This window comes from Pelobates fuscus, chromosome 8, assembly GCF_036172605.1.
Source record: "Pelobates fuscus isolate aPelFus1 chromosome 8, aPelFus1.pri, whole genome shotgun sequence".
NCBI classification, from domain to species: Eukaryota; Metazoa; Chordata; class Amphibia; order Anura; family Pelobatidae; genus Pelobates; species Pelobates fuscus.
In genome coordinates, this window is record NC_086324.1 from 31,555,712 (window position 1) to 31,583,263 (window position 27,552).

Here is a 27,552-nt window from a genome sequence, read left to right on the forward strand (position 1 = left end):
AATATCCATTTAATCAATGTGCATGTATAATATCAGTATTATCAATGTGCAATATTGAGTAATAATCAGCACAGACAATATCCATTTAATCATGTTTTGTGCATGTGGTATATACGCAGTGGCGGATCCGGGTGGGGGTGGGGTGGTGGGAGGTGTTGGCAGGGGGCAATTGCCCCCACCCTCCCCTTAACTCCCTATTAAAGCCCCTTTTATTACAGCCCCTAACCTCCCCTACTAAAGCCCCTTACTACACCCCTAACCTCCCTTACTAAAGCCCCTTACTACACACCTAAACCCCCATTACTACCCCTAACCCCCTACTAAAGCCTCTTTCTACAGCCCCTAACACCCCTACTAAAGCTCCTTACTATAGCTCCTGACCTCCCCTACTAAAGCCCATTAATCCTTACTACAGCCCCCAACCTCCTCTACTAAAGCCCCTCACTCCTTACTACAGCCCCTAACCTCGACCCCAACTAAAGCCCCTTACTCCTTACTACAGCCCCTAACCTCGACCCCACCTAAAGCCCCTTCTTACTACAGCCCCTAACAACCCTACTAAAGCCCCTTGCTCTTTACTACAGTCCCTAACACCCTACTAAAGCTACTTACTCCAGCCCCTAACTTAAAGCTCCCTCCAAATTGAAGTCCCTATGCCCTACAGCCCTTTTAACCAAACAGCAGCCCCTATCCCTACTACGGCCACCCCATACCCTCCATTTCAGTCCCTACTCTCCAAATGTAGCTACTATCCCCCATTACAGTTTCATTCCCCCACTACAGCCCATATCTCCGATTGCATCCATTCATCCCACTATAGCCCCTTTTCCCCCACTACAGCCCCTATCCCCTACTACAGCCCCTATCCCCCACTACAGCTGCTATGCCCCCACTGCAGATCCTGTCCCCCAATAGAGCTCCTAGCCCATAACTCCTCAATTACAGCCGCTGTTTCCCTATTACAGCCCCTATCAACCCACTACAGCCCACTACCAGTGCCGAGATGAGGTTCTGGATACTGATATAATAAAAGACAAAACTCTGCTTGACCACTACATTTTGTGGTTTGCTTAGATATCGGAAATATTTTTATCAGGTTTGTAGTGTTAATGTTACCCTGTCTTAAAGCTTAAATCTGCCGGCGGTTTAGTGAGGAAATAGCTGTTTGACGAAGAGAATGTTCTGTAACATTAACATTTCAAATCATTGAAGCCTGGGGACATTTCTGCGTCGGCTGACATTTTTAGTAATAAGAAAAGTTAAATACTTTTTATTTCTTTTTCTTTTGTGAAAAGGAAGAAAGGGCTTTAAAAAATGAAGCTGTGTTTTAAACAAACTTTTCCTGTAGAAACATAAAGCTTACACAAATAATATTTTTTTTAAAAATAGGTGTTGTAAATGTCCGTGGTTTTATAATATGAGACTCTGTTAGGTGGGTTTTAATGCAGATTTGCTAGCATAAGATCTTTATATAATGAGCCTCAACAAGTAGTTTCATTATATTGAACAATGCAGCTGTGCTTATTTTCCGGCACCCATGTAAAAGTTGACTTCTGTATTCTTTAGAACCTTTCAGATTGTATAGTTTGTTAAACAAATCATGTTTAAGGTTTCAGGTTGGTTTGTGCTCCAGGCTTTTTAGTGTTTTTGTGTATTATTATTGTTATATTTTTTTTTTTATTTTTTTTTTCTAAACAGCAAACACTTTAAAAACAAAAATACAAACCAAAATAAAGCAAACATTTAAAAAAAAAAATTAAAAAGTGTTTATAAACTTACTATTAACTTGGCCAGCTTGCATTGTTGGGCACGCCTCTTAGCTGGGGAAGTTTGTGTAAAATATGTTTGTTCTATGTGTCTGAAAATGTATGTGTGAGATTGTTTCTTTGAAAACAGTCATAGGCAGGCAACCTTCGTCATTCCAGATGGACTGCATCTCCCTGAATGCTCATACTGCCATAATGCTGGCAAAGCATCATGGGAGGCATAGTCCAAAACATCTGGAGTGCCAAAGGTTGCCTACGCCTGCTCTGATCTATTTCTTCACATTTCTAGAACATGCTTCTACGACATCTCCGTTTCGGGCTTTGTAGTAGCTGGCTGCTCTCACTGTGATTGGTATATTATGTGTAAGTTAGTGCTGCTGGCAGGGTTTCAAGACTGGTACAGTACACCTGTTTTATGAAGAGAAAAATATTATCTGTTTGGATGCAGAGTGTTCTTTCTAGGATTTCTTTTTCCCATTTATGGCTGTGGATTATAGTAATGTGATACAGCCGTCATCACCATTACCCCCAAAACATGTTCTATTATATTTATTTGAAATGAGAGGTAAATAATAATCTATTTTTTTTTCTGAGGATCATGTACCAGAGCGAATAAAACATGAATAAAAGTTGGCTAATTTATCAAGACCATAATAAACCACCACAATAGACCGTTAATATCTCTAAATTTGTCGCTTGCATATAGGACACACAGCTCAGAAAACAGTCGGTTTTACCATTCCCAGGAAAGAATGAGGAACAGGTCTACTTACAGGGTTAATTGCCTTAAAGGGACACTATAGTCACCTGAACAACTTTAGTTTAATGAAGCAGTTTTGGTGTATAGAACATGCCCCTGCAGCCTCACTGCTCAATCCTTTGCCATTTAGGAGTTAAATCCCTTTGTTTATGAACCCTAGTCACACCTCCCTGCATGTGACTTGCACAGCCTTCCATAAACACTTCCTGTAAAGAGAGCCCTATTTAGGCTTCCTTTATTGCAAGTTCTGTTTAATTAAGATTTTCTTATCCCCTGCTATGTTAATAGCTTGCTAGACCCTGCAAGAGCCTCCTGTATGTGATTAAAGTTAAATTTAGAGATTGAGATACAATTATTTAAGGTAAATTACATCTGTTTGAAAGTGAAACCAGTTTTTTTTTTTCATGCAGGCTCTGTCAATCATAGCCAGGGGAGGTGTGGCTAGGGCTGCATAAACCGAAACAAAGTTATTTAACTCCTAAATGACAGTGAATTGAGCAGAGAAATTGCAGGGGAATGATCTATACACTAAAACTGCTTTATTTAGCTAAAGTAATTTAGGTGACTATAGTGTTCCTTTAAATCAACGAGTGGCATTTTCTTCTTATTTTCTTCTGGTTGAATTGTAAAACCTTACGTTGTGGTGTTTTGTTGTTAAAGGTTGTGTTTGGCTTGTTACACTTTCATATGTTTTCATTGGAGCCACATAATTGGTACTGTGTGAACACATGCTGGGGATTGTGGGTATGTTATAAAGGCACATCCCGTGCAGTACTATGGATCAATGCATCTTTTTTTTGACCGTACATATCAAGAATGACATTTCCATTTGGTATAACCATATAAGCTAGCATTACATTTATACAATGCATCTGTATGCCAATAACATGAGCATTGAACCTATCATTCCTGTACGTTTTCGTGTAATTGTCCTATTTATAGTTAAATTCCCCCCTCTCATAATATTGTAACGCACTACGGAATCTGTTGGCGCCGTATAAATGGCAATAATCATAATATGTTCTGCAAAGGTTATCTTAATTCAGAAGTGAACCCTATATGCAGGGGCGGACTGAGCACTCGGGAATATCGGTCATGGACCGAGGGCCCGAGGCTCTGGGGGGCCCGCCCCTGTTGCAGTGCAGTAATTGCTGAGCTGGGGAGTTCAGCAAGCTTCCCAGCCAGGCTGCACTCAGTAAGAGGCCCACACAGCATTCCACAGACGACACTGAGGGATAGCGAAGGGGCCTTTCTAAAGACCCCACTAGGCTGCCCCTCAGTGTGCCTGTCTCAGTGTGGCTGAAGGAGATCGGCAGAGGCTCCAGGAGCAGTGTCTCTGCCAGAGGAGACACACAACCACACTAAGTATGCTGCCTGTAACAGATATGGGCATCTCCGGTTCTGCAGGAAGTGACATTAGGCCATGCAGAGCTGCCCTGATCTGTGTTACAGGATGAATCCAGCATGTCAAGCATCTCCCCTCCAAGGATAAGGATGCCCCCTCCCTGGCCAAGGGTAAGACCTCAGGGAGGGGGTAATACATTTTAAGTATCTAATCTCCCCCACTACAGTACTGCCCTTTCATAGCTCCTATCCCTCCATCGCCCTTACCAACTAAAACCCCTGTACCTCATTACACCCCCTATATCTCTTACTACAACTCATTTTACCCCCAGGCACCCACTACCTCCATGCAGCCCCTATCCCCCTGCACCCACTACAGCCCCTACCCCCTGCACCTACTACCCCCATGCACCCAGTAGAGCATCTGCACACACTACAGTCCCTGCCCCTACCCTAATGCACCCATTACAGCCCCTATACCCCTTGCACCCATTACAGCCCCTATACCCCTTGCACCCATTACAGCCCCTACCCTAATGCACCCATTACAGCCCCTATACCCCCTGCACCAATTACAACCCCTACCCCCAGGTACCCTCTAGATCCCCTATACCCCCTGCACCAACTATGCCCCTACCCCCAGACACCCTCTAGAGCCCCTCCACACACTGCAGTCCCTGCCCCAATCACAGTCTGTACCAACGACAGACCCTACCCCACTGCAGCCCCTATAATCCCCTTTCCCCCTCTACCCTAACCCTCTCCAACGCTACCCCCCTGCGATTACTGCTAATGTGATTTAGTGGTAGTAATAGTGCATTCATTCACACCTACTCCCCTGCATTCAAGCACATTCACTCTCTGTACATATACACTCCTACATTTACACACTGCACACACACATCACACTGCATTCAGACACTTAGGGCCCGGTGTTCGTGCACTCTGACCCTGCACACATGCAAACCTGTACTCACACACACAAATTACGTGCAAATATGGCCAAACATACAGACCTTCATTACAAATGTGTCCCTGCATACACACTCTGATGTCATGGACATACTTGAATGAAAAAAAAAAAAAACACGCACAAGCATTTAAAGGGTCACTATATTCACCAAAACAACTACAGCTACAGCTTAATGTAAGTGTTCTGGTATCTACTGCCTGTCCATGCAGGCGTTTTAATGTAAACATGGCGCAGTAATTACATTGCTGCCTAGGAACACCTCCAGTGGCAGTCACTCAGACAGCCACTAGAGGTGCTTCCCGGGTCCAGCACGAACGTTCAGCGTCTCCACACTCTGCATGGAGACACTGAACTATCCTCATAGAGATGCATTAATTCAGTGTATCTCTGCGAGATGCTGATTGGCGCAGTACGGCGTTTTGCTGTGCATGTGCAATAGCCTTCCAATGCTTTCCTATGGAAAAGCTTTGGATTGGCTGAGATCATCTAATTTGATCTCTTCAAGCAGGTACAAGGATACCCAGGTGGTGCTGGAAAAAAGGTGAGTAAATTAAATTACCTTTGTAACAAGGTGGGGGAGGGGCATATTGTTAACCAATAGTGTCAGGAATACACATTTGTATTCCTGACACTATAATGTTCCTTTAGAATAACTTTTAACGTTTAACATGTTGTTTGTAATTCAAGACACAAAATTTAGAGGCCTGCATACCTCATACAAACACACTGCCACAATTCACAAATACCATCTTATACATACTGCCCTGTTACACAAAACACACATAAAAATACTACCCTATCCAAAAAATTAAAAAAACACCACATTTAAATATACTCTGAATCCACATATCAAGACACTACACACAAATAAGTACATATATTCACTTACACTAGTGCTCACAGTGATTATACACACAAACAAACATACATTCATTCAAATACATGGTATATCTACACCAGCATGAATACTGGTCTGCAGGGGGTCCAGGTCCAAATTTTGTCCAGGGGCCCAGGTCCAAATTTTGTCCAGGGGCCAAGGCCACTGTCAGTCCATCTCCTGCCTATATGCCATCTGGAAATTCTACTGCCTGCAGAGTGATTGCATGTCATTTAGCTTACTGAGATTTGCTTTATAGAATGAGCCCCCACTAACTCTTTGGACTGGCGGGGGTTATCCCATTGTACACCTCAGAGGCAGCACTATTATTAAGGATACTCCAAGAGTTATAGAGCGGTGTTGCAATCTACTACTCTACTCTACTACTCAATATTGCCACGAACTCCAACTAACAACCACCTCATATTGCCCTGATTGAGTTTACTTCCATAATATTTTGCATGTACACACAATACTGTTCTTTATGTTACAATTTAAATTTTGTTCTTTTGTCTTTGGGTTTGTCATAGATTCCGTGCTAAAGTCCGTCTTACGATTTTCTTTATTATTTAAAAATGTTGTTAATTTGCATAATGAAAGCAACATGCATATACAACTCAATAAACCAATACTGACACACAAAAAAGCCAGCCTGCGGCTCTCAAACGCTTGTAGAAACTGCCACTTTTATTCCAGAGTCCCACTCTCCTTCATCACATATGTTTTCAGAGCCTTAATTTGGAAAATGATTTTGCTTCAGTTTAACAATCTACAAGCGGTTGATTCTCAACCAAAAAAGGTCCAATAAAGATCCAAAATCGAGATCAAATAACGTGGCTGTTTTAAAGTTTGGCGGCCACGATAGTGACAAGATAGAATTCAGGTTAATTGTGTGGAAATCTCATCCGGTTTCTCAGTGCTAATAAATTGTTACCTGACAGCTCGCTCACTGTAAAACCTTTATTTGTAAGACCTGAGGAATGTTTTGTGTTTAGCCTCCAGGGTTACACATGCTGGAACTGCTTACAAAACACAAATTCAAAAGAACCTGCTGTAATCTGTCAATTTTAGCTTTACACATTTCACAATGTTCCTTTTTGAATTAGCTTCTAAAACCTTCTAAATCCCCATGCCTTTTATACATTAAAGGAACATTTTGCTGTATTAAGCAGTCATGATATCGTCTTGAAGGAAACTAACTAGTAAACATGTTAAACTGCAATTAGTGGGTGCTTCTGAAAGAAAAGCTGTTGATTTTTTTTTTTTTTTTTTTTTTTTATTATATGAAGGGTAACTGTAAGCGTTACAGCAACGTCATCATCCTGAAATAGTTATGGTGCAAAGATCCTCTCCCTGCAAACTTTCAGTTTTAAATCTTTTGCTCAAGATTTAAATAACTTTTAATTTCTTTCTTTAGGGCCGCCTCCCTAGCCTGTCAATCAGCCAGTTGGAATACTCTCTTCCTGGCTGACAATATTGCTTATGTGCAAACTTTGCGTTTGATAGCAGTGTTAACTTTGTTCAACCGAGATAAAACTGATTGGCTGAGAGGGCTAGTCTAACCTTAAACCAGGACTTCAAGCACTCAACCAATCAATGTCATTCATGTTGGGTGACGTTAACACTGATTACGTGGAAGTTTTAATTCTGTAAGATTATAGCGCCTCTTTAAAATCAAATGTAATATATTGTAGTCCGTTGTGAGTATTACTTTTTATTGATTGCATATCCGTAATAACCATTTTTCAGAGTATCTTCTGGCTCAGCTGTGCTCTTTTTGGGCCTCTATAAATGCTCATTAGTTTGAAGAACCTCTTTAAAATACGTGTTGTGAACAGGTTTCAGCCATTACATGGCTCACATAGTAGAGACATACTGGATACTGCACTCACCAAATTATCCCAGGTGCTCGGAAGCCAGGGTTGGCTATATGCAGAATAAATAACGGTTCAGGCACTTTGGGATTGCAAAAATGTATTGGGGCAAAATCAGCAACATTTGGACCCTACCGTTAAAGACCCGGTAGGGTCGAAACATTGCTGCTTTTGCCCCAATAAAACCACTATTATTGTTACCCTGGAGAGCCTGAACTGTTATTTATTCTGCATTAAATGGTTCCCAGACATGGCATACATGTACTACGGGATTCTAACCAGTGAGGATTTAAAGATGGCTGCCCCCAAATATGGTGGGTAAGTCATGAGATGCACTGAAAAAGATGTCTTTACTTTTATGCATGGATTTCGATAAAACGCCATATGCACTATAGCTCACTGTAAGGGGTATGGTCTCAGAAGTACCCTGGTGCCATACGACAGTGTGTTAAACCGCTTTTGAATGGTTTCATATTAACCGTGGGTCCCCCCGGGTACCCACAGTCTGGCCCCTCTGTTCAAAGCTGGTGGCCCCATTCCAAATCATCTGGGCCACAGTAAATGAGTAAATGAAGGAATAAGAAAAATGTCAGGAAACATCACAAAAAGTAAATATGGCATAAACTCAGATATCTTTAGAATTAATTGGCTATGGGCCAAACAACTTTACAGAGTAAATATATATATATATATATATATATCACAACATGTGAAACATGATTTATTTTTTTGTGTTCGGCCCCCTTTATTTCTGCTCTGTCACATTTTTCTTATCACGTCTCAAGGACTATATTTAAAAAATGCATTTCACCCATCTTAGTGTACACCTGTTGTCAAGCATTTTCATAAATCTGTCCCCTAACGGAAGCACAGAGCAAACCTACATCCCAATTTGTGTAATGTTTGCAGTGACTCCCTTGACTCCTGCCCTAATCTCATTTCAGTTGGTTTACCAGTTTATTGACCTTCCTTTAATATGCATCTTGTATTCTTCAAGTGAACCAGAAAATCTAGAGCCAGCAGCCTGATTTTGTGTCTGTTTTTTGATGTTTAACCTGGGCTATACTATGATTAACACGGTTGAGTTTTTAAATGCTGTGCGAGAAACTAATTGCTGTATGCAGAGGTGCGTGGTGAAGATGTACATTATTCTGTAAGAAGCTAATTTGTTTTCCCAGGTTAATATTGCCTTCTGATTTAACTAGCCTCAATTGCTACTTTTTCATTTATTACCAGCTGGGAAATGCACTGCAGTCCATTCCATTAGTCTTTGATATACGAACACACAATCTAAATATGTAAAGACTGTAGGCATTCATAGACGTCATAGTGATTTTTGTATTTTGTGGTACACCAACCATATACAATAGGGGTATGTACGCACCTTACTGAGCTCTGTCTGTGACAGTAAGATCTGTTTATCCTTCAGCTGAAAAATAGCCAGCCTCTGATGCCAAGTTAATCCGTATTTCTTTCATTAGTGCCTGTGACATAGCACTAAAAGAGTCTCTTCTTTCATTCTTGTCCTTTTACAGAGAGTTTGCTTGGCGTGACCCTGAACTACCTGAAGTCATTCATATGCTACAACATCACTTTCCCTCCGTACAGGCAAACGCGGCAGCTTACCTACAGCACCTCTGCTTCGGAGATAATAAAATCAAAATTGAGGTATGAATGTGTTCGTTGCAATGTATATTTCATTGAGATATTTTATTTATTTTTCAAACATTTTAATTCCATCCAACATTACTTGTTACTGCTTTCAGTTGTTACAGTCGAGGTCAAATACTTTTTGTACCAGAGAAATATGTAAAGTCATAAGCCAATGAACAAACTTTTATATCGGTGTATCAGCCATCATGCAATAGCAACCGATTGTGAGTAAGGAAAAAAATAAATAAAACATGTAGCTGTTGAAAATAACTGGCTCAATAAACTTTTGCCCTATTGAGTCAGTTTTTTATCCATTTACTTTTATTTTTTTTCATCACAATCTCTTTGTTACTCTAATTGTCCGTGTGCATCTTTTGCATGAAAAGTGCTGCCGTATTTTTTTATTATTCTTACCACTCCTGGTTATTAAAATAACTGTTCACAAAAAGCTCACCCGAGTAAATAACCAGCTTTATTTATTACCTAAATGCTCCTCAAAGGTTGTTTGACAGTCTGACGCATTAAAAGGCATATATATGCTTGAATGCATTTTTTAAAAGTAAAACAATTACTTAATTCTTATCCCTCATCTAGGCGGCCTGCCTCCCACATGAAACCCATCTGTGGGTATTTTTCTTTGTTTACCTGTGTAGCAGGTGTTGTTTTGACCTTTTGGGGAGATCTGCTTTTAATGTTCACTTACACGATTTGTATATAGAATTGCTGCAAGGTAGTGTTAAAGGTTAACCATTTAAATGTCGGTTTGTAAGAGGTCTCCCAAAATCCATCTGCTCTTGTGTTTTTTTTTTTCCTGTTTTCGGAAAAACATTAAATAAAGCACTGTAATTGCAAATAAAGATGTAATGTAGCTTTTCCTATGCCCTTTGCCACTTTTACCAGAATAGCAGTTGTGTCCATAAGAACGTCGTCTTAATAAACGGTCACGTTTTATAAAATCATGTTTACGTATCCCTATATTTAACAAACTTTGTCCTTTGCACCTGGTGGTGGGTATAGAGAAAGCATACAGATAACCATATTTCTATGAATTCTTTGTTTGCAAATCTTATCCTGACTTTGCCTTCCTTGAACTGGGTTTGCTAAATCTTTAATATAAATTTAAAAAGAACTGCTTCTCTTTAAAAAAAACTAAAAAAGTTAACCCAATAAAGGTTTTCTATGTTTTACTATGGATATTTGAATAAGCTGCCTTACCGGCGAAACGCACGTCGGGGTTTTTCCGATCCCTCCTAGCACTATACCCTCTGCACTTGCATTGATTTCCTCTGGACTTCTCTATTTTGACTAACGGTTATATAGAACTTGGGTATGCCGGGAGGGGAATTAAGGATTTAGCCGCATACATTTTTTAAAAAAAATTTTGAGGCTATAACACTCTTAGCACTCTCAGCGCACAGACACGAGTTTTACTCGTACGAGACAACACATTACAGATACTTAGATGCTAGCGAGTTAGTTTGAATAAGAGAGGTGCCCTTGAAGGCACAGTTGTATTCTGAGGATAATCAAGGCGCTCTCAGCGCACAGACACGAGTTTACTCGTACGAAACAACACACTTACAGATACCTAGATGCGAGCGAGTTAGCTTGAATAAGAGAGGTACCCTTGAGGGCACAGTTGTATTCGGAGGATACATTCCTTCTCTTTTCCCTCTCTCTACTACTTGTAGTCAGCTCCTTCACCTGGTAGGTGCCCTTGAAGGCACAGCTATATCTTTATTTCTTCTCTTTCTATATCTATACTGGAGTTATATATAATTAACTACCCAAAAAGAAGGTGCTTTCTCAGGCTGTAGTCCCCCTTGCAATCTGCACAACTCTCATTGCTAGCCTGACAATTTCTAATAATACCTAGACTGCAGCTTGTATTTAATAGCAACATCAGACCGTATCTTTTGCTACACGCTTTCGATGTCAAACTTTCATTTAGTATCAATTGTAACCGAGTATTCTTTATAAACTGCAGCCGCAGATAATCTCTATTTTAGAGCCTGACAAAAATGTAACAGAGTACTCTTGATACACTGTAACAGTGGACAAACTGTAACAGCAGACACTTTAAACAACATCTCCGTTTTTTTTAGATGCTGTTTGTCTGTTTTAAATCTTACATTTCTGCATATTATCTCTTTGTCTTTCTTTGCATATGTCTAGACGTATTAAGAGTAAATGTGTGAAATGAGAGTGATCAGTATTTCGTTCACTATTAAAGTGATATTTTATAGTATATATTATAGGCAGTTTCTTCTCTTCTTGCTTTCAACCACTATGAATAGATGTGTATACATTCCAGAGAAGTGACGGTTCCCCTTTAAAAGTGACAGCTCCACTTTAATCCCACTCTCTCTTCTAGCTATTTGAAATAGGAGAATGTAGGGGTGTGGGATTTAATGGTTGTTTTGTACATTAAGTGATTTGCATCTATATTTGCCTAGTCCCTTAGTAACCATTTTCTTCATGAATTCAAATCACTTGTTCTCACTACAGTATACATATACACTTACAGATACAAGGTGGATAGAACAATACATTTGTCTGACAAGTTCATGAAATTGAGACTAAGCATGATGCCTTTCAGTCTGTACATGGCTCTTTATTTATTTGACCGTGTTGAGTATGTGTTTTTGTATAACAGTGGACTTAATAGGGCCGCAACATCTAAAGATAATTTTAGTAATGTTCTTGTTCCATGTTTTGTTTGTTAGTTTTTCTCTAATCTTTGAATCATTAATCTGTTAAGTGTTCGGTATTGCCAAATGCCCACCAAAATAAAAATGTTCTTTATTTTAAGGGAAATTTTAAGCAAATGAATATTAATAGAGGAATTATGTTTTATTGTATTTTCTAGGTGTGCCGATTGGGAGGTATAAAGCATCTAGTTGATCTTCTTGATAATAAAGTTCTGGATGTTCAGAAAAACGCATGTGGTGCTCTGCGGAATTTAGTCTATGGAAAATCTACTGATGAAAACAAGATTGCAGTGAAGAATGCAGGAGGTATCCCTGCCCTTTTAAGACTACTGAGAAAAACGGGTGACCAGGAAATCAGGGAGCTTGTCACTGGTAGGTGTCGAGATAAGCTTATTGTACAGATGAATCAATTGGTTATTCGTCCATATACATAAATACTGAATGTACTTTGTCATGAGGACACAACTGCCAAATCTATACTTCCTTTTCGCATATAAAATAATTACTTGATGGCAGATTAGAATTTGTAGTTTTGTTTTATTATCTATTACCCCATTGCCTCTATTGAGGTCTCACAATTGACTGTTGGTTGGTGCCGGTACAGTGTTCGACCTTTCGTAAGCAATCATTAATGTCCATGCAGCATTTTTTCATCCACCAGTTTTGATTAATCACAAATCGATACATTCCAAAAAAAAAGGTTCTGGGGGCAAAAAAAAAAGAATCCTTTTTATATCTTGAAGTTCCACAGCTTCAAAATATGTTGCAAACCCACATGTTCCACCGTTCCACCATGGCTCTTTGTCTCGTTGAACTGCAGTTCCCAGTTAATTATGTCCACCTTATTAAGACTGCATTGAGTGGGTATTCCTTTTATCTATACATTCACATATTTAATGTGTTACAAAATTGGCTTGTGTTCATCACCTTCAACTTTTCTGTGATCCCTCTGTTTTTAGGCCATGACTAAGATTATTTACCTATTTGAAGTCTTTGTCCAATTAGTCCCAGTAGTTTTATTGCACCATCCCTCTCTTGCTTTTCAGATCTGCCATTTTTCTGTAATAGATCTTCCTAGCAGCACAGGTACATGTAGTCAGAATTGCCCAATGAAGTAGGACCAGTTGAACCCTGTACTTGGTCATTTATATGACGACAACTGTGCAAATGGCACAGCTCCCAATTAAAATGCTTATTGTGTTTTCCTCTATTGTTGTTGGTAATTTGTTCCCTATGTAATTTTCATGATTACCATTATTTATTTCAAGTCGTCGCTGATGCCAAGTACACTGATTATCTAAAGCATTAGCATTCAATTTCAAGCTGCTATGATATTGGCAAAAAAATAATTGAACAGTGTTCATGAATTTTTCCAACTTAATGTTCTTTTCAATATAATTCACAAATGAGACATGTGTTGGCTTTCCAACCTAATGATCGGTATTAACTCCCTCCATAACCAGCATTCAGCATCTCCTGTCTTCCTGCATTTTGCTGTTAGTGGTTTTAAAGTCCATATGACAGTGTTCACCTACATAATTAAAATGTAATTACCCGAATAGTATAAATGTAAATTAAGCATGGGAGATGAAGAGTGCATATCTTCCTTTCTGGTGTAAGTATAATGTAACACTTTATACTTATGTATCTTATATATTAGTTTGCCCTTTTACGTTGCATTACCGATATAAATGAACTTTTTCACGATATTCAAATTTTTCGAGTATCACCTGTATGTATCTTATTTCATTAAGGCAAATCAATACAAAAAAGGACCCCCAGGGGGCCACAGTTCAGGGTTTATCCAGTTCTGTTCCGGGATTGGTGATCCAACCACTGATTGGAGTCCAGATGTGCAGTGCAAGTTTGTGCAAAATCCATCAGAACTGTGGTCCTTTAAGAAAAATGGGGACGAATTGGGGTCATTTGGTGGCTTGTATGAACAACAATAACTAATAACGTATGACTGATCAGATTAAGAAATATCAGATGTTTATCTTCCAATTGAACTGCAACGAGCACTAACCTCGGCCAGCCCGGAGGCAGTGACTGAGGGACTAACCCAGAGACGTGGTGGGGCACAGGTTTTATAGATGCATTGAAATGCAGCCATGGAAAAGCACAATGTTTTATGCTGTAAGACAAGCGCAGCTCTGTTCCCTTCTGCATTTATTGCGGGTTTGCAGATGTCAGGTTGCCTAGCAACACATCACCCTCTTCACACAGGCTGATCACAGGTAGGTATGCTTCTGCACTTCTGCTCAATAATGTGCCTTAAAAATTAAATTAGGCATTACAGAATAAAATCTTACGGCCAGCTACTTGGCAGTGCACAAAACTGCCTAATACAGAAGCATCTGTGGTCATTACCTGAATTTTGAATCCAGTATTCTTGTGACCATTGCTGTCTGCTGGCCTCTCAGACCACTGGAAACACATGTGATGCAAATTGAGATAGATTGGTTATTTTATATCCATTGCATTAATATTTCATCAATTAAATAATCATGTGGGGTTTTTTAACTAGAAAAAACATGAAGTTGTGTTTCTATGCTACCCTGCTTGTCATGTTTGAATAAACATGCTAATAACTTGCAGTGAGTTCGCTGTTGGGAGTCAAGATCTGTGAAGCCGCATTGTTACCCATAGCAGGAATCCCTTTACTGAGTGCAATAATAATAATAATTAACAAGTATTGATAATTACTTCCAGCAATAAAAGTGCAATTTTGTTCAGATTGGTACAGTGGTGGCTCTGCGCGTTGAATCACATTGTAATTTTAGTTGCTTTTAATGGCACTGTAAGTGCTTCATCTCATTGACGTGGCTCTACATGTTCCCACATTCTGATGATTCTTAGAAGAAAATACATGTAAATGTGGTGTTTATAATCAACTCACATGTTCATGGAGCAAAGGATTGTGCTCTATAGATTAAATAATGTTGTGTTCAGTAGTTAGTCAATCTGGGCATGGTTTCTCCTTGAAATCATTATCGTTTTTTTCTTTACCGATTGCAAGATGTTATATTGATCTTTGACTTATTAGACCACAAAAGAGCAAGATCTTTAACAAATGCTTTATTTAGCAGAATTAAAGTAAAGGTTTTATTCAATTCATATGTCACTAAAGTATCTCCTGCTAGTATGTGTATAGTAAACAGCAGATCAATGTTTTAGGCAGTGTGTGATGCCAACAGCAGCTGCTCATCCCTGAAAATTGTAATAAGTTGATAAAGTAGGACAATTCTCAGACACGGAAATCTACATATTTTAAAACCTGTTGATGCATCTTTCATTATGGGCTTTTGGAAAGCCACCAACCAATGATATGGTGAATCAGCCAGTTGATCCACCAGAAGACCACTTTGTACTCCTTGTCCAGCACAGTAACCATGAAGAAGAAAAATAAAATAAGACTCGCAAAGTTTATATTATGGGGTGTTTTTGTTTTTTTTAAATCCATAAATTGTTGATGTCTTTAACCCCTTAAGGACACATGACATGTGGGACATGTCATGATTCCCTTTTATTCCAGAAGTTTGGTCCTTAAGGGGTTAAGGAAGATGTTTCAATACACTGCAAAGAGTCAACCAAATATATTACATGGTATTAGAGAACACTCAATACGGCTGTAAAAATAAACAGTTGCGTATGTGGAAAGCAAAATTCTTACTAAATAGTTAGTGCAAAGAGATGTGTACAGCAGTAATTAAACAGTTACAAAAGACTCCTTGTGAGTTTGTCATTATCAGCATCCTTGGACATGGGGTGGAAAGACGTAGGCAATGGAGAGTTATCACATATCATCATTTTACCTCGGCCTTTCTAATATGTACAAAGGAAATCTTCTTTGCCATGCAAATTGCAGTTGCGTTACTTAATTTAATCATTATTCATTACTAAACTATCTGGGGATCTTCCGGTGTTGCATTATTTAATCATTATTCGCTTTAACCCCAGTGCTCTAACAGCTATGCATGAGGTTGATTAATATCATTAAAAAGATAAATGCCTCCCCCTTTTGTGGAGTCTGTACATCCCGAATGACATTTTGATCCCTATGTAGAGCAATTCACTTAATTTTTTTCATGAGCATCAAACTTCTTTTAATTATTAGCATGTTTATCTCTTTGTACATAATCACTGTTGAGGTTTAGATTGCCTTGCCTTGCCCTGTTTATTACAGCTAACAAATAATTCATCCCCCATTATTTTCCTTCTCTAGTATTACACAAGTAGATGGTTGTAAAGAAACAAACAAAACAAAAAAGCACCCAGAAATGTCAAAAAGGCCCATATACTTATCTCAAAGCAATCCTTGACAATTCTTCTTGTCTGCACATCCGACATATATTTTTAAGCACAGAGCTTTTTATCCACTTTACCCAATTTTCTCCTGAAGACGTTTATTTTCTTAATAACCTGTGAGATAATCCTTCTCTAATCCTCACGAAGGCTTTCAAGCGTGAAGACTTTGACGTCTAATTCGGTCACTGTAGGGGGTGGGCGGGAGAATCTGCGCGTTGGTTCTAATCACTATGGGTTAAACCAAAATGAGGTATATTTTGTGTCGGAGCACCTTTCCTGGTCTCTCTCGCTCGTTTTTCAGTGTGGCCTAATGAAACATTAAAAGAGAGACTGTGATTATCTTTTTTTTTTTTTTTTTTTTTTTATAAAATAAATGCTTTTAGGTAAAGTAAGATTGCCGCATGAAGGAAACACTGTGTCAGAGATCTCAAATGTGCTCAATTCTTCGTTTTTGCTTCCTCTTCCCTTTTTTGTTCTTTCATGTGCTTCAGAGCGTGCCTCGAATTATCCAGGTTTTCTACAAAATGGGAACAAAGTCAAGCAGGCCACTGAGCGTCACAACAAGTGCTTCATTCAGGCAGTGCTGGAGCAGGCTCACAACCTGCAATTGAAGTGTGGCAACTGCGTAACAAGCTGGATATCGTTTACATAGCATTTAGTTACTACATTGAAATGATTCCGTAAAATGTTAGATATAACACGCTATGGATGAGTAACTTTCGGACTGGATGAGATTCTTGGAATAGACTTCTATTAAAGCCTATTTAGGAAAATATTACACATGCACAGCAAATCTGGATTCATTATTTGCCGTATTGCATAGTTTTTAAATTCTTCTCTGGATAGCTGGCCTTTTTAAAGGGGGCAGTCTCTAGTCCGAAAATTACAGCATTAAATAAAACACTGAAAAGCATCCATAATGTTAACGTTTAAGCTTTGTAATGATGTCCCTTAAATAAGATATGAAAAAATCTTTATCTTTAACTATCACCCCTGAACCCCCAATCAGCAATAGCAAACAGTATCTAGAAAGTTAATACATAGTACATATTATTATGGCAACGTATCAATACAGAGTCAATATTAGCCAGAGACAAATGCTGCAAAATTGATTACTACTAAAATAATAAAAAAAAAAATGCCACATCTCACAGAGGATGTTTGTTTTCATGTTTGTTTGTTTTTCAATATATAATCCCACATTTCAGCAGTCCTATTTCTCTTTATACATTGCTCCAAAACATCCTTCTATACACAGGATTGACATAGGGCAGCACACGTCTATTGACAATGCACAAAGCTGTAAAGTAAAGCGAAGGAGATTTCACCTTCATGAAAATCCAGATATTGTTTCTACTGAATAGTCCTTGGTCCTCCCAATATAAAAGAAGCACTCCAACTAGCGGAAAACTTAAAGGAACAACTTCACCGGAGACCAAAATTGGTTAGAGATAAAAAAAAAAAAAACATTAAAACCAGCATTTATTTAACTTTAAAAGGTACTGGGAACCAATCCAAATGAGGGAGTGGAAGGGGTAAAATTATCTTTTTGTGAATATGTTTACACTATATAATATATCACACTAAATCATAGTTACATACTAGTAGTGATAATCTTTTCCTCCAACCCAAGTTCTTAGAGTGCCCATAAGCTACCGCTTGAGGGAAAAGACCAACAATGGTATAAAAAATATAGTAAGCATTAATCAATGCAGACACAGCCAATTTCTTGTTTTACACCTTTATCTCATTGCATGTTCTCTGAGTTTTATATTAAAAAAAAAATCTAAATAAATCCTTCTATTCATTGAGCTAAAACTCTCCAATAAAATCCCTGTTTTTGTAGGATTAAAGCCATTTTAAATGTTCATTACAAAGAGGACAAAAGCCAAAACTGCTGGCGTCTCCTAACTTCATCACAAGATCTATAACCTCATTCTTTATTTAGTACAACAGAACAGAGCCGCCATTTAAATGTAAGTGCCGCTCTTGGCTGCAGGTAGGAACACTCTGTCATTGTTTCACATGGATGAGAGTGATCAAGAAACTTTTATTCCAACTTCAGTGCTTCAATGCGGCAGTGATTTTCACATTACTTGCTTTGATCGTACAGGGCACAGGAATAAATCAGGCCTTCCTCGCCCCCTTTTCCTGCTACCTGCATTGTGCGACTACTGTAGCTCATTCTACCAGCTCCTTGTGAAGCTGCTCCATTCTAAAATGTTTTAGAAAATAGTCTATGTGAATGGGCATTGGTCGCGTAAACTCATCATTGTGCTCAATAAAATTTAAATGAGATACCAACTAATTTATGTAGTATTTATTTAGATTAGGCCAACTATATTCTTTATGGAAAAAATCCTCTTGGAAGAAAAACTACTTCTCTTTCGATCTATTTATTTATTTAATTTATTTATTTATAACAAATATTTTACCAGGAAAGATACATTGAGATTTCTCTCGTTTTCAAGTATGTCCTGGGTCCACAAATCATTGCATTGTTACAATAGGGTACAATAAAATACAAAAACAATATTTATTTATTTTTAAATTCTTTATTTTTGCAGCGCATATGAGGGTAACATACAGGCATGAGGTACCCCAAAGGCAATCCACATGCATATTTCAAAACAAAGGTTACATAACATGGAGAGCAATGGGGTATGGTTGTACAATGCGCTAGTTTTTGTGTTACAAGCAAGCTGAATACATGTTATTTAAGCAGGTTATAGATTGAGTTTCTATCAACGTGAATTATTATAGGCTAGCTTTGGTAGGTAATTCGATTGCTATAACATAGTTTTAACATGGAGTCTATACATTTCTCAAGCAATTGTTATGTTTAGCGTTTCAGCGATATCAGGTGTATTAACTATTGACATGCAGATTTTCATGCTGATATTTAGAGACAGTGAGTTGGTAGTCTAGGGGTGTTGTGTAAAATCACAAGCTGGGCAAGTTACAAGTCTCTATGGCAAGGCTATGTGCTAAGTGTGGTGTGCTGGGCGACACCTGGCCTATCCCTACACTGTGTGTAGCTGGCTAAAGATAAATACAGTGCTTTAATGCCCCTGCAGTAAACAGATCTTAATCGCCTCAGCAGTACACAAAACGGACTAATGCTTAAGGCATAGGTGTATTACAGAGGTGTAATGTTCAGTGTCCACCTGGGTGTCCTGATGCTCAATGTGGCTTGGTGGGGCAAGTTTGCCGTCGGTGGCTTGCTGGTGCGTGGACATGATGCCCCAGGTATAGTCTCTTTCAGCCTATGCCCCTTTGATGGAAGCGGGGTGTGTTTGTCGCTGGGTCTCGGCGTCTTGCCGCACTGTGTTGTGCGCGGTGTCCAGGTGGGTTTCGTGGTGTGTAGGCGAATATCCGGACTGGCATCGTGCCCAAGGGCATTTCGCTCGTCTGTAGCGTGGGTAGCTTGCATAGGGCTGCCAGTGGCCGCTCTGTGTGAGTATTCCAGAAGCAGTTTCGTTGTGCCGTGATTCTCTGTATGAGATCCGTCCTATGCAGCTGTGACGGCCGCGTGGTCTTCATGCGTTTCCCGCTGCCATTTTAGGTGTGCCTTGTAGGGGCTTGCGGTCTCGTGTGCCTGGGACAGGCTTGTGCTGTTGTCTCTGCCGGTTCTTTTGAATGTCGAGTGCGGGCCGGGATGCAGAAAAGCTCTTAAACACAAGGCTAGAAAGATGAAGGATGCGTCTGGATTCTAGCGATAGCCAGTTTAGTTATTTTAGCATGTCACAATGGTGGCTCCTGTAATTACATTGTAGCACAAATCGGCAGAACGGGTTATACAATGTGTTGAGTTTATTAATGTGGGATTGCGGTGCAGATGCATATACTACAATCTTTTCCTTTACTGTAGGGCTTAGGCAGGATTTGTTTCTGTACAGGGCACCTAGTTTTGGGTGGGTAAAGTTTAGATGCAAGTTTTTCTATGTGGAGGCCAAAAGATAGATTGGGGTCTAACATCATACTCAAGTATTTGAAAGAGTGGACTGCGGTCAGTGTGCTATTTGAATTTTTTTGATGGATAGGTGGGAATTGTGTAATTTGTGTAATTTAGGTACTGTTCAAAATATATACATTTTATTTTTTTTAGTATGTATGTTAGCATGGATATCGTTGATGTAATTATAAAAGGAGCAAATTAACAATGTAGATATATAATTGGTTTATTTTTTTTAATCCCTTCATGCTGACAGAATGAGTCTTTATAGTTTAGTCAAAAGTAACATTGTGACTCTTCGATGTCACCCATGTAGCTGAATAAAACGAACACAGAAAGTCATTAAATCAGTCAAAATTCCGCACATCAGCACATCCAATTAGAACACAATTAGCAGAGAGTCTTGGAATCTACCCAGCGGGAGGAAGTTAGTGCTCAGCATTGATAATTGCGCTTCCGATCAGCCCCTGACGTAATACTTCGGAACAATTCTGCTTTAAATGGATTGAAAATGAAGTTGTCTGATCTGATTACTGAAGGGGAAACATGCCTTAAGAACGCGAAGAGCCAACCCAGGGAGGGCCAGATGTTAAGTGAGGATTTTAATAATTTGTCCATCAAGTCTGGTGACATGCGGCAGAGATAGAAGTAGAGTAATTGAAATGACACGATGCAGCTAAACTTCTGCAAGGATTCCTCAAGGTTACAGCTAATATACAGCAGCTTGTTGAGAATTTTTCACTAAGCCAACATACAACAAGATAGCAGAGATGCGTTTATTTTTTTGCTCTTAATGGTACCTGTTAGTTTTACGGTTAAAGTATATTTAAATCCAGCACATAATACAACTTGTAAATTTAATAAATTATAATGTTCTAAAATTTGGAGGTTTGAAAGGCTCAACACTGGCAAACTTGCAAAAACATGGAAACTGACACAATTGTTTTTTTGTTTTTTTTTGTACTAGAGGTTCATTTGCATGAATTGCCTTGCATGAACCTCTTTGTATGGACCATTTTATGTCTGCTTAGTTGTGTGTACATATAAAACAAAAAAAAATGAGTAACGCAGGTAATATCTGTTTTTTATGAGCAGATTTCAAAAATACTCTTCAGCACGCGTTTTAAAATTAAATAAATACACATTTTAATGGAATCACTCAAGTTCATTATAACAAGCGATTACTGCACTGCAGATCCATGAAATACTTATATTTTTTTAGAAGACTGGGGGAAAAAAAACACCAATTAAATTATTCTTGCCCACTTGCAGTAAACAGAATATATTACAGTTCCCTACTTCTTTTAATGAAACTGCCTTAATTGTAAATTTTGTACATCATAAACTTCTAATATCAAACCAAGACGCCATTATATGATACAGATATAATCTTATAACAGTTCAAAGCTGTTTATTCTTCTATAGTGTAGCTAGTGATTATTTTAGATTGAGGGAAATTATCTAAGCAGAACGGATAGAATGAATGCACATTGAAAGCATATTCTGAACTGACCAAACATCTCTACGACCCTATCTTCACATAAACCGCTTCGTAATGCTAGAGGTTATGGCGGGACTGCCATTTGGTAATAACTTACATGGTTATTTTCGAAAGCGAGTACCCAGATCTAAAACGTAGCTGAATTTGAGTTTGAGAATCTTTCCAGTTTGGCTCTATGATCTTGAATTTGAAATTCACTTTGAATTCTCATTTTTTTGAATAACCCTGTCAGTAGAAGGAAATGTAATGAATTGGCTTGTGAAAAGGTTTACATTTGGATAAATACAAGGAATATCAAGCTATTTTACAGAACTAGTGGACCCCATTGGATGTTCTCATATTGCCAGTTGGTGATAATCACTACTTAGAATTCAGGATTTGTGTGACTGCTTCGCAAGAACAATCAAAGCTGTTCTGTAAGCAACGGGTGACTCCAATCTTTATTGGATATTTGATGAAGGGTTTTTATTTCCACCCCTTTCACTGAGGATCATTGATTAATGTCTTAACTCCACCCCTCCTTCCCCCCCCCCCCCCCCACCTGTAATAAACAGAATTGTTTAGTGTAATTGTAAATTGTAGAATTGTTATTTCCAATTTCTTTTATTGAAAGTAATGATAAAAACATTTTTAAAAATTGGTACATCGTAAACTTTGCCTTGAATACTAACAAAATATTGCTATTATAAGACGTAAAACAAAAACAATGAATGCACCATATTCTCTATTGCAGGGTGCTTGTGCAATATACAAACAGACTCACAAAGCACATCTGCTATGTTTATAATAAATAAATGCACACACCTCAGAGCTAAGTAACCTTTTGCTCTAAAGTATTTATGGATTACTTCTCCCATGATACATATATCAATAGTGTAGGTTGGGCCATGGACTAGTGTACCTGAAAGGTTATGACAGCAGGAACAGGGATGTTTGCAGCAGCACCTGTCTGTGATATTATGGACTGTGTGATACATGGTTCACTTATAACATAACATAACATGATTGCTGGATTTTGTTTGAAAGGAGACTGTAGGCACCATAACTGCTTCATCTCCATGAAGTTGTTATAGTGTCTCGAGTCCCTACACTCTGTCCTTTTATTCAGCGATAAACCCATTCCCTCTGTTCTTGGCAAATTAAGTCATTATCACAAGTACCAATGGGTGGCTGTGATTGTATCTGTATGAATCGGAATCAGTACGGCTCGAAGGAAGTGTGTAATCTGCCTTAGCCATACCTCCAGTAGAGGGCGGACTTAGGGAAGCAGAGAAACCTCATTCTATGTTAAAAAGTTAAAAAATTATTTTACACTGAATGTGGTGGGGGGGCAGGGGGGAACCAGGGGACTATATGCACTACAACCAATTCAATGAGATGAAATGCTTATGGTGACTACAGTGTCCCTTTAAGGGAAGATTCTTCAGAAATTGGAATTATTTATTGTACTAATGTTATTTCCTACTAAGAAATTAAGATTGTAGGCTTGTACTGGGTTTTTTTTTTTTTTTTTCCTTACTCTTTGTTTAAACGTCTCGTGATTTGTTGTTTAATATTCCACATCTGTGCTGAATATGTTGGCTCTTTACTACAGTGATTAAGAATTAAAGATGGTGAAATATCCGCTGTAGTTTCTGTACAGCTGCAGGTCTCGGAAGTTTGTTTGCTAGACCCATGTACTGCAGCTTGCCTTGGAATTTCAAGGGATAATTACGCTTATCTGCCAACAAACAGCATGTACGACCAATATTTTCCAGTGACTGTGAAAGGAAGTGCTTACAAGTGTATTAGCAGAAATATATGCAAGATCAAGCCATTTACACTCACAGGAATTCAGGGAAAAGCGCTCAATATTTGCATGTTTATCTAGTCCTAAACCCCAGGCTCTGGCGATGTCTACCTTAATAATAAGGAAGCAATTTTATTCTGGATCAGTGTGATGCCATCAATTTAAACAGAAAAGCAACTTGTAGCTTTTTGCCAAGAGATCCTTAGATGACTATATTTTAAATCATGTGGATTTATACTGAGAAATTGTAAGGTCTATTGGTAGCACTTTATGTATGGGATGGGATAGGATGCCGTACGTTAAAAATGGTGGGAAACCTGTGACTTTATAATCCTGATCTACACTGTAGTCGTTTCTCATTGGTTGACACGCTTTGTGCTCTCTCCCCTTCTAGGAGTCCTGTGGAATTTGTCATCTTGTGATTCAGTGAAGATGACTATAATTCGTGACGCTTTAATGCCTCTTACCAACACTGTGATTGTCCCCCATTCCGGGCTGAATAATTCTTCTTTCGACGACGACCATAAAATTAAATTCCAAACTTCCTCTGTTCTGCGCAACACCACCGGCTGCATGAGGTAATACAGCAATGCTCTCACTAGAAAACACCCGGAACTTAATTCTAGAATAAATACTATGTAACAATGCTGTGTTAATGAAATAGAAACTATAGGTATGTTTAGAGTGTAACCAAGTAATACCCAAATAAATGTCCTTTTGGATGCAAGTTATAGGCTGCAAAAACAGCATGTTTTATTTACATTAATTTTACTTCTCTTTTGTGTATTATTTATTACTCCGCATAATATGCTGATACTATATTAATGTTTTTGGAAAGGTTGTTGTTTTTTTTTATGGGAGGAAGGGGGGGATTATTCACATCAGTTAAATGATTTAAATAATTTGCTGGGGTTAAGTATATAAGTAAAGTGCACACCTTTTCACAAATTAAATCAATGTGTACACAGGACAATAATGGGGGTTTCCACTGGTTTTCTTCAAATGCCTTGCTGTGCCTTTGTAAAAAAAAAAAACATGTAATGGCTGCTCCCATAGTCCTCTCTACCTCTAAACTCTGGGGTAAATATATAAAAAAAAAAAAAAAAAGATTCCACATCTAACAGATGGCCAATCATTTTTATTGGCACTGGATACAGGTAAGTAACCTTTTTCTGAGTTTTTTTTTTTTTTTTTATATATATATGTTTTTGTTTATTTATTTCAGGGGGACTGAAATAATAATGCCAATAGGGAATTATACTAATTAAAATTTATTTTAAAAGGGTTGGATAAACCATATAACCTTTTTATATGATGGACCTATTGTTTTTCAAATTGATATTTAAGATTTAACAATTTGCATTCCATGCGACACATTGCATTAGAGGAGGAGAAACCGAAATGTTTCTTTTAGTCCCTTTACTATGTTTTATAATAGAAAAGGGCAGGGATTATTTGACAGGGGACCAAGACTGAGATCCTTATTTTAAAGACTGAGCTCTATGCAGTTGTGTGGCTTGCTAAATTTAAAGGGATACTATATGCATTTAGCATAATGCAGTACCCAAATCCCAGGGTCTAGCCACTTGGGTCTAGATTACTCCCCAGCTATTACTGCTTTAAGCTTGCCATCATTATTTAAAAAAACTTGCATTTGAAGAATTTTATCAAATGACCTCACCTCCTGGCACCCCATATTGAGCCTGCTGACAAGGCCTCCGTCTTGATCTTTTCCAGAAATCTCAGTTCAGCAGGAGAAGAAGCACGAAAGCAGATGAGATACTGTGAAGGGCTGGTTGACTCTCTCCTCTTCGTGATTCAGACCTGCGTGAACACCTCCGACTTTGACAGCAAGGTATGTGGAAAATCATTCATTGAACCATTGCATGCCAGGGAACTTAGGAGACCAGTGGATTAAGGTTTGCAATCCTCTAGTCAGTTCTCTGCAATTTTATATCTAATGAACGGCCCATTGTGCCTGTGTGCCCCTTTCCTATTTTCATGTCTTTGGAGAAATGACTGTGCAGCGTTCAGATGCCTTTACAAATCTGCACGACAAATATAATTATGCTCTCGTAAAAGAATATTGAAGAAAATGTATACAGAAGTTGTTACAGGAACAAAAGCGTTTTAAAAGCACAAATCATAGAACTGGTTTGTTCAGTGATGACATTTTACTAAAACCCGATCATTTGATAAATTACTACTCGTGCTTAATACATATCGTTTTTTTTTTTTTTTTTTTTTTTTTTTTTTTTAAGAAGCCTTACTTAAGCAGTCATTTGCCAAAACATTAATTGTATAAAATTTCTGCTGAAGTGTAGTTTCGTGCTGGTTTTTGTACTAAGCTGACTAAAACAAATATTGCTCTAGCAGCAGTAAGAATTGTAAATCACCTCGATATCCGACTCCCTCAGCTAGATAGTATCTCCTATCTCTCCTCGTTCACAATATTACCAAAGTCCTCTGCGGCAAATAGAAAAAATGATAGCAGAACTGTGGAATCTCTGAATTTCAAAGACTGGAGTAATGTTTGCTAAGCGTGCAATCTCTTCCTTCCATTTCAGACTGTGGAAAACTGCGTGTGCACGCTGAGAAACCTGTCCTATCGTCTAGAACTGGAAGTGCCTCAAGCTCGGATGCTCGGAATTAATGAAATGGATGATTTCTGCAAGGAGTCCCCCAGTAAAGACTCTGACTCCAGCTGCTGGGGGAAAAAAAAGAAAAAGAAAAAAAAAGCTCCACAAGAGGAGCCGGTTAGTATAATCTCCAGTCTGCAAGTATCCGTCAATCTGTTTAATGTAAAATTGATTAGTGTCATCGAGAATTTATATTCCCTGTGAAATAACTGTAACCACCTCAGCTTCCTCTGTGCACGGTGGGCACTGTACATCAGACACAACAAACACACCTATAGTGGATGGGTGGGGTGCTTAACCCAATAGGAATCCCAAAGCTACACAGAAAAAAGGGGGATTGGGGGCACACCCGGAACATGCATTTCTCAGTAATAATGTTGCCGGACAGACCAAAATATATACGAAATATAGATTACGGAAGTGCACACACACAAAAATAGTTTTACTTGTATATTACTTTGAGACCATTCCTGACCTATACATTAATTGGAATAGAGATTTATATATACTTTAAGGATTTCACTTGTATTAAACTTGTTCCATTCTAGTGCAATCCATATGCGTTCTGTTTGTAGGTGCCTGGGAATTGCATAAAGAACATTTATTGGCAATATGATTTTGGACTAAATCATTTTTGTCTTGCTCACTTTTGTGTTTGAGGTCAATGTATATTTTTGAATTTCTCTTTCAGTGGGATGGAGTTGGCCCAATTCCTGGACTCTCTCAGTCTCCAAAAGGTGTTGAAATGCTCTGGCATCCTTCTGTGGTAAAGCCATATCTGACTCTTTTAGCCGAAAGCTCTAACCCGGCTACGTTAGAAGGTTCTGCTGGATCTCTACAGAATCTCTCTGCAGGCAACTGGAAGGTAGAGAAACCGTTTCATCCATGATTTGAAGCCCTTAGGCCTGTCTGAAATGATTCACAATAACGTATGCAGTAGCAGTAGGTTCCATTGGCCAGCTGACCCTTGCTAATAAAGTAATCTGGTTATGTTTGGATGGGATAGGGGAGATATCCTGCAAATTAGTCAAATGTAACCTCCATTAACCTCTGTTATTTTTCCACCTCCAGTTTGCAGCATATATTCGAGGAGCTGTCCGGAAAGAGAAAGGTCTTCCAATCCTGGTGGAGCTTCTACGGATGGATAATGACAGAGTTGTGTCGTCTGTTGCTACCGCACTGAGGAACATGGCATTAGATGTTCGTAACAAAGAGCTTATTGGTATGTACCTTCCAAATCCTTATAGTTCCTTTAACATTTACTGCTCCCATAAGGGAGAACAAGCAAATAGCACCTCTCTTATCAGAATGTTCTGATAGTTTAGATACTTTATGGTGTTTATTACTTTATGGATTTTGTGGTGTTTGTTTTATTTTTATGTGCCTTTTTATTATGCTATAA

General features: G+C 38.6%; 1 protein-coding gene across 5 annotated transcripts in view; it reads left to right on the forward strand.

The window, feature by feature from the left end:
• PKP4 (plakophilin 4) overlaps nucleotides 1–27,552 on the forward strand; it is a 203,728-nt gene that overhangs the window by 159,552 nt on the left and 16,624 nt on the right. For all 5 annotated transcript variants that reach the window (XM_063429625.1, XM_063429627.1, XM_063429629.1 and 2 more), the window contains exons 11-17: nucleotides 9,134–9,262; nucleotides 12,117–12,330; nucleotides 23,906–24,089; nucleotides 25,249–25,366; nucleotides 26,079–26,267; nucleotides 26,842–27,015; nucleotides 27,222–27,372. In XM_063429625.1, the coding sequence (XP_063285695.1) occupies nucleotides 9,134–9,262; nucleotides 12,117–12,330; nucleotides 23,906–24,089; nucleotides 25,249–25,366; nucleotides 26,079–26,267; nucleotides 26,842–27,015; nucleotides 27,222–27,372 (1,159 nt within the window). The remainder of the gene's footprint in view (nucleotides 1–9,133; nucleotides 9,263–12,116; nucleotides 12,331–23,905; nucleotides 24,090–25,248; nucleotides 25,367–26,078; nucleotides 26,268–26,841; nucleotides 27,016–27,221; nucleotides 27,373–27,552) is intronic.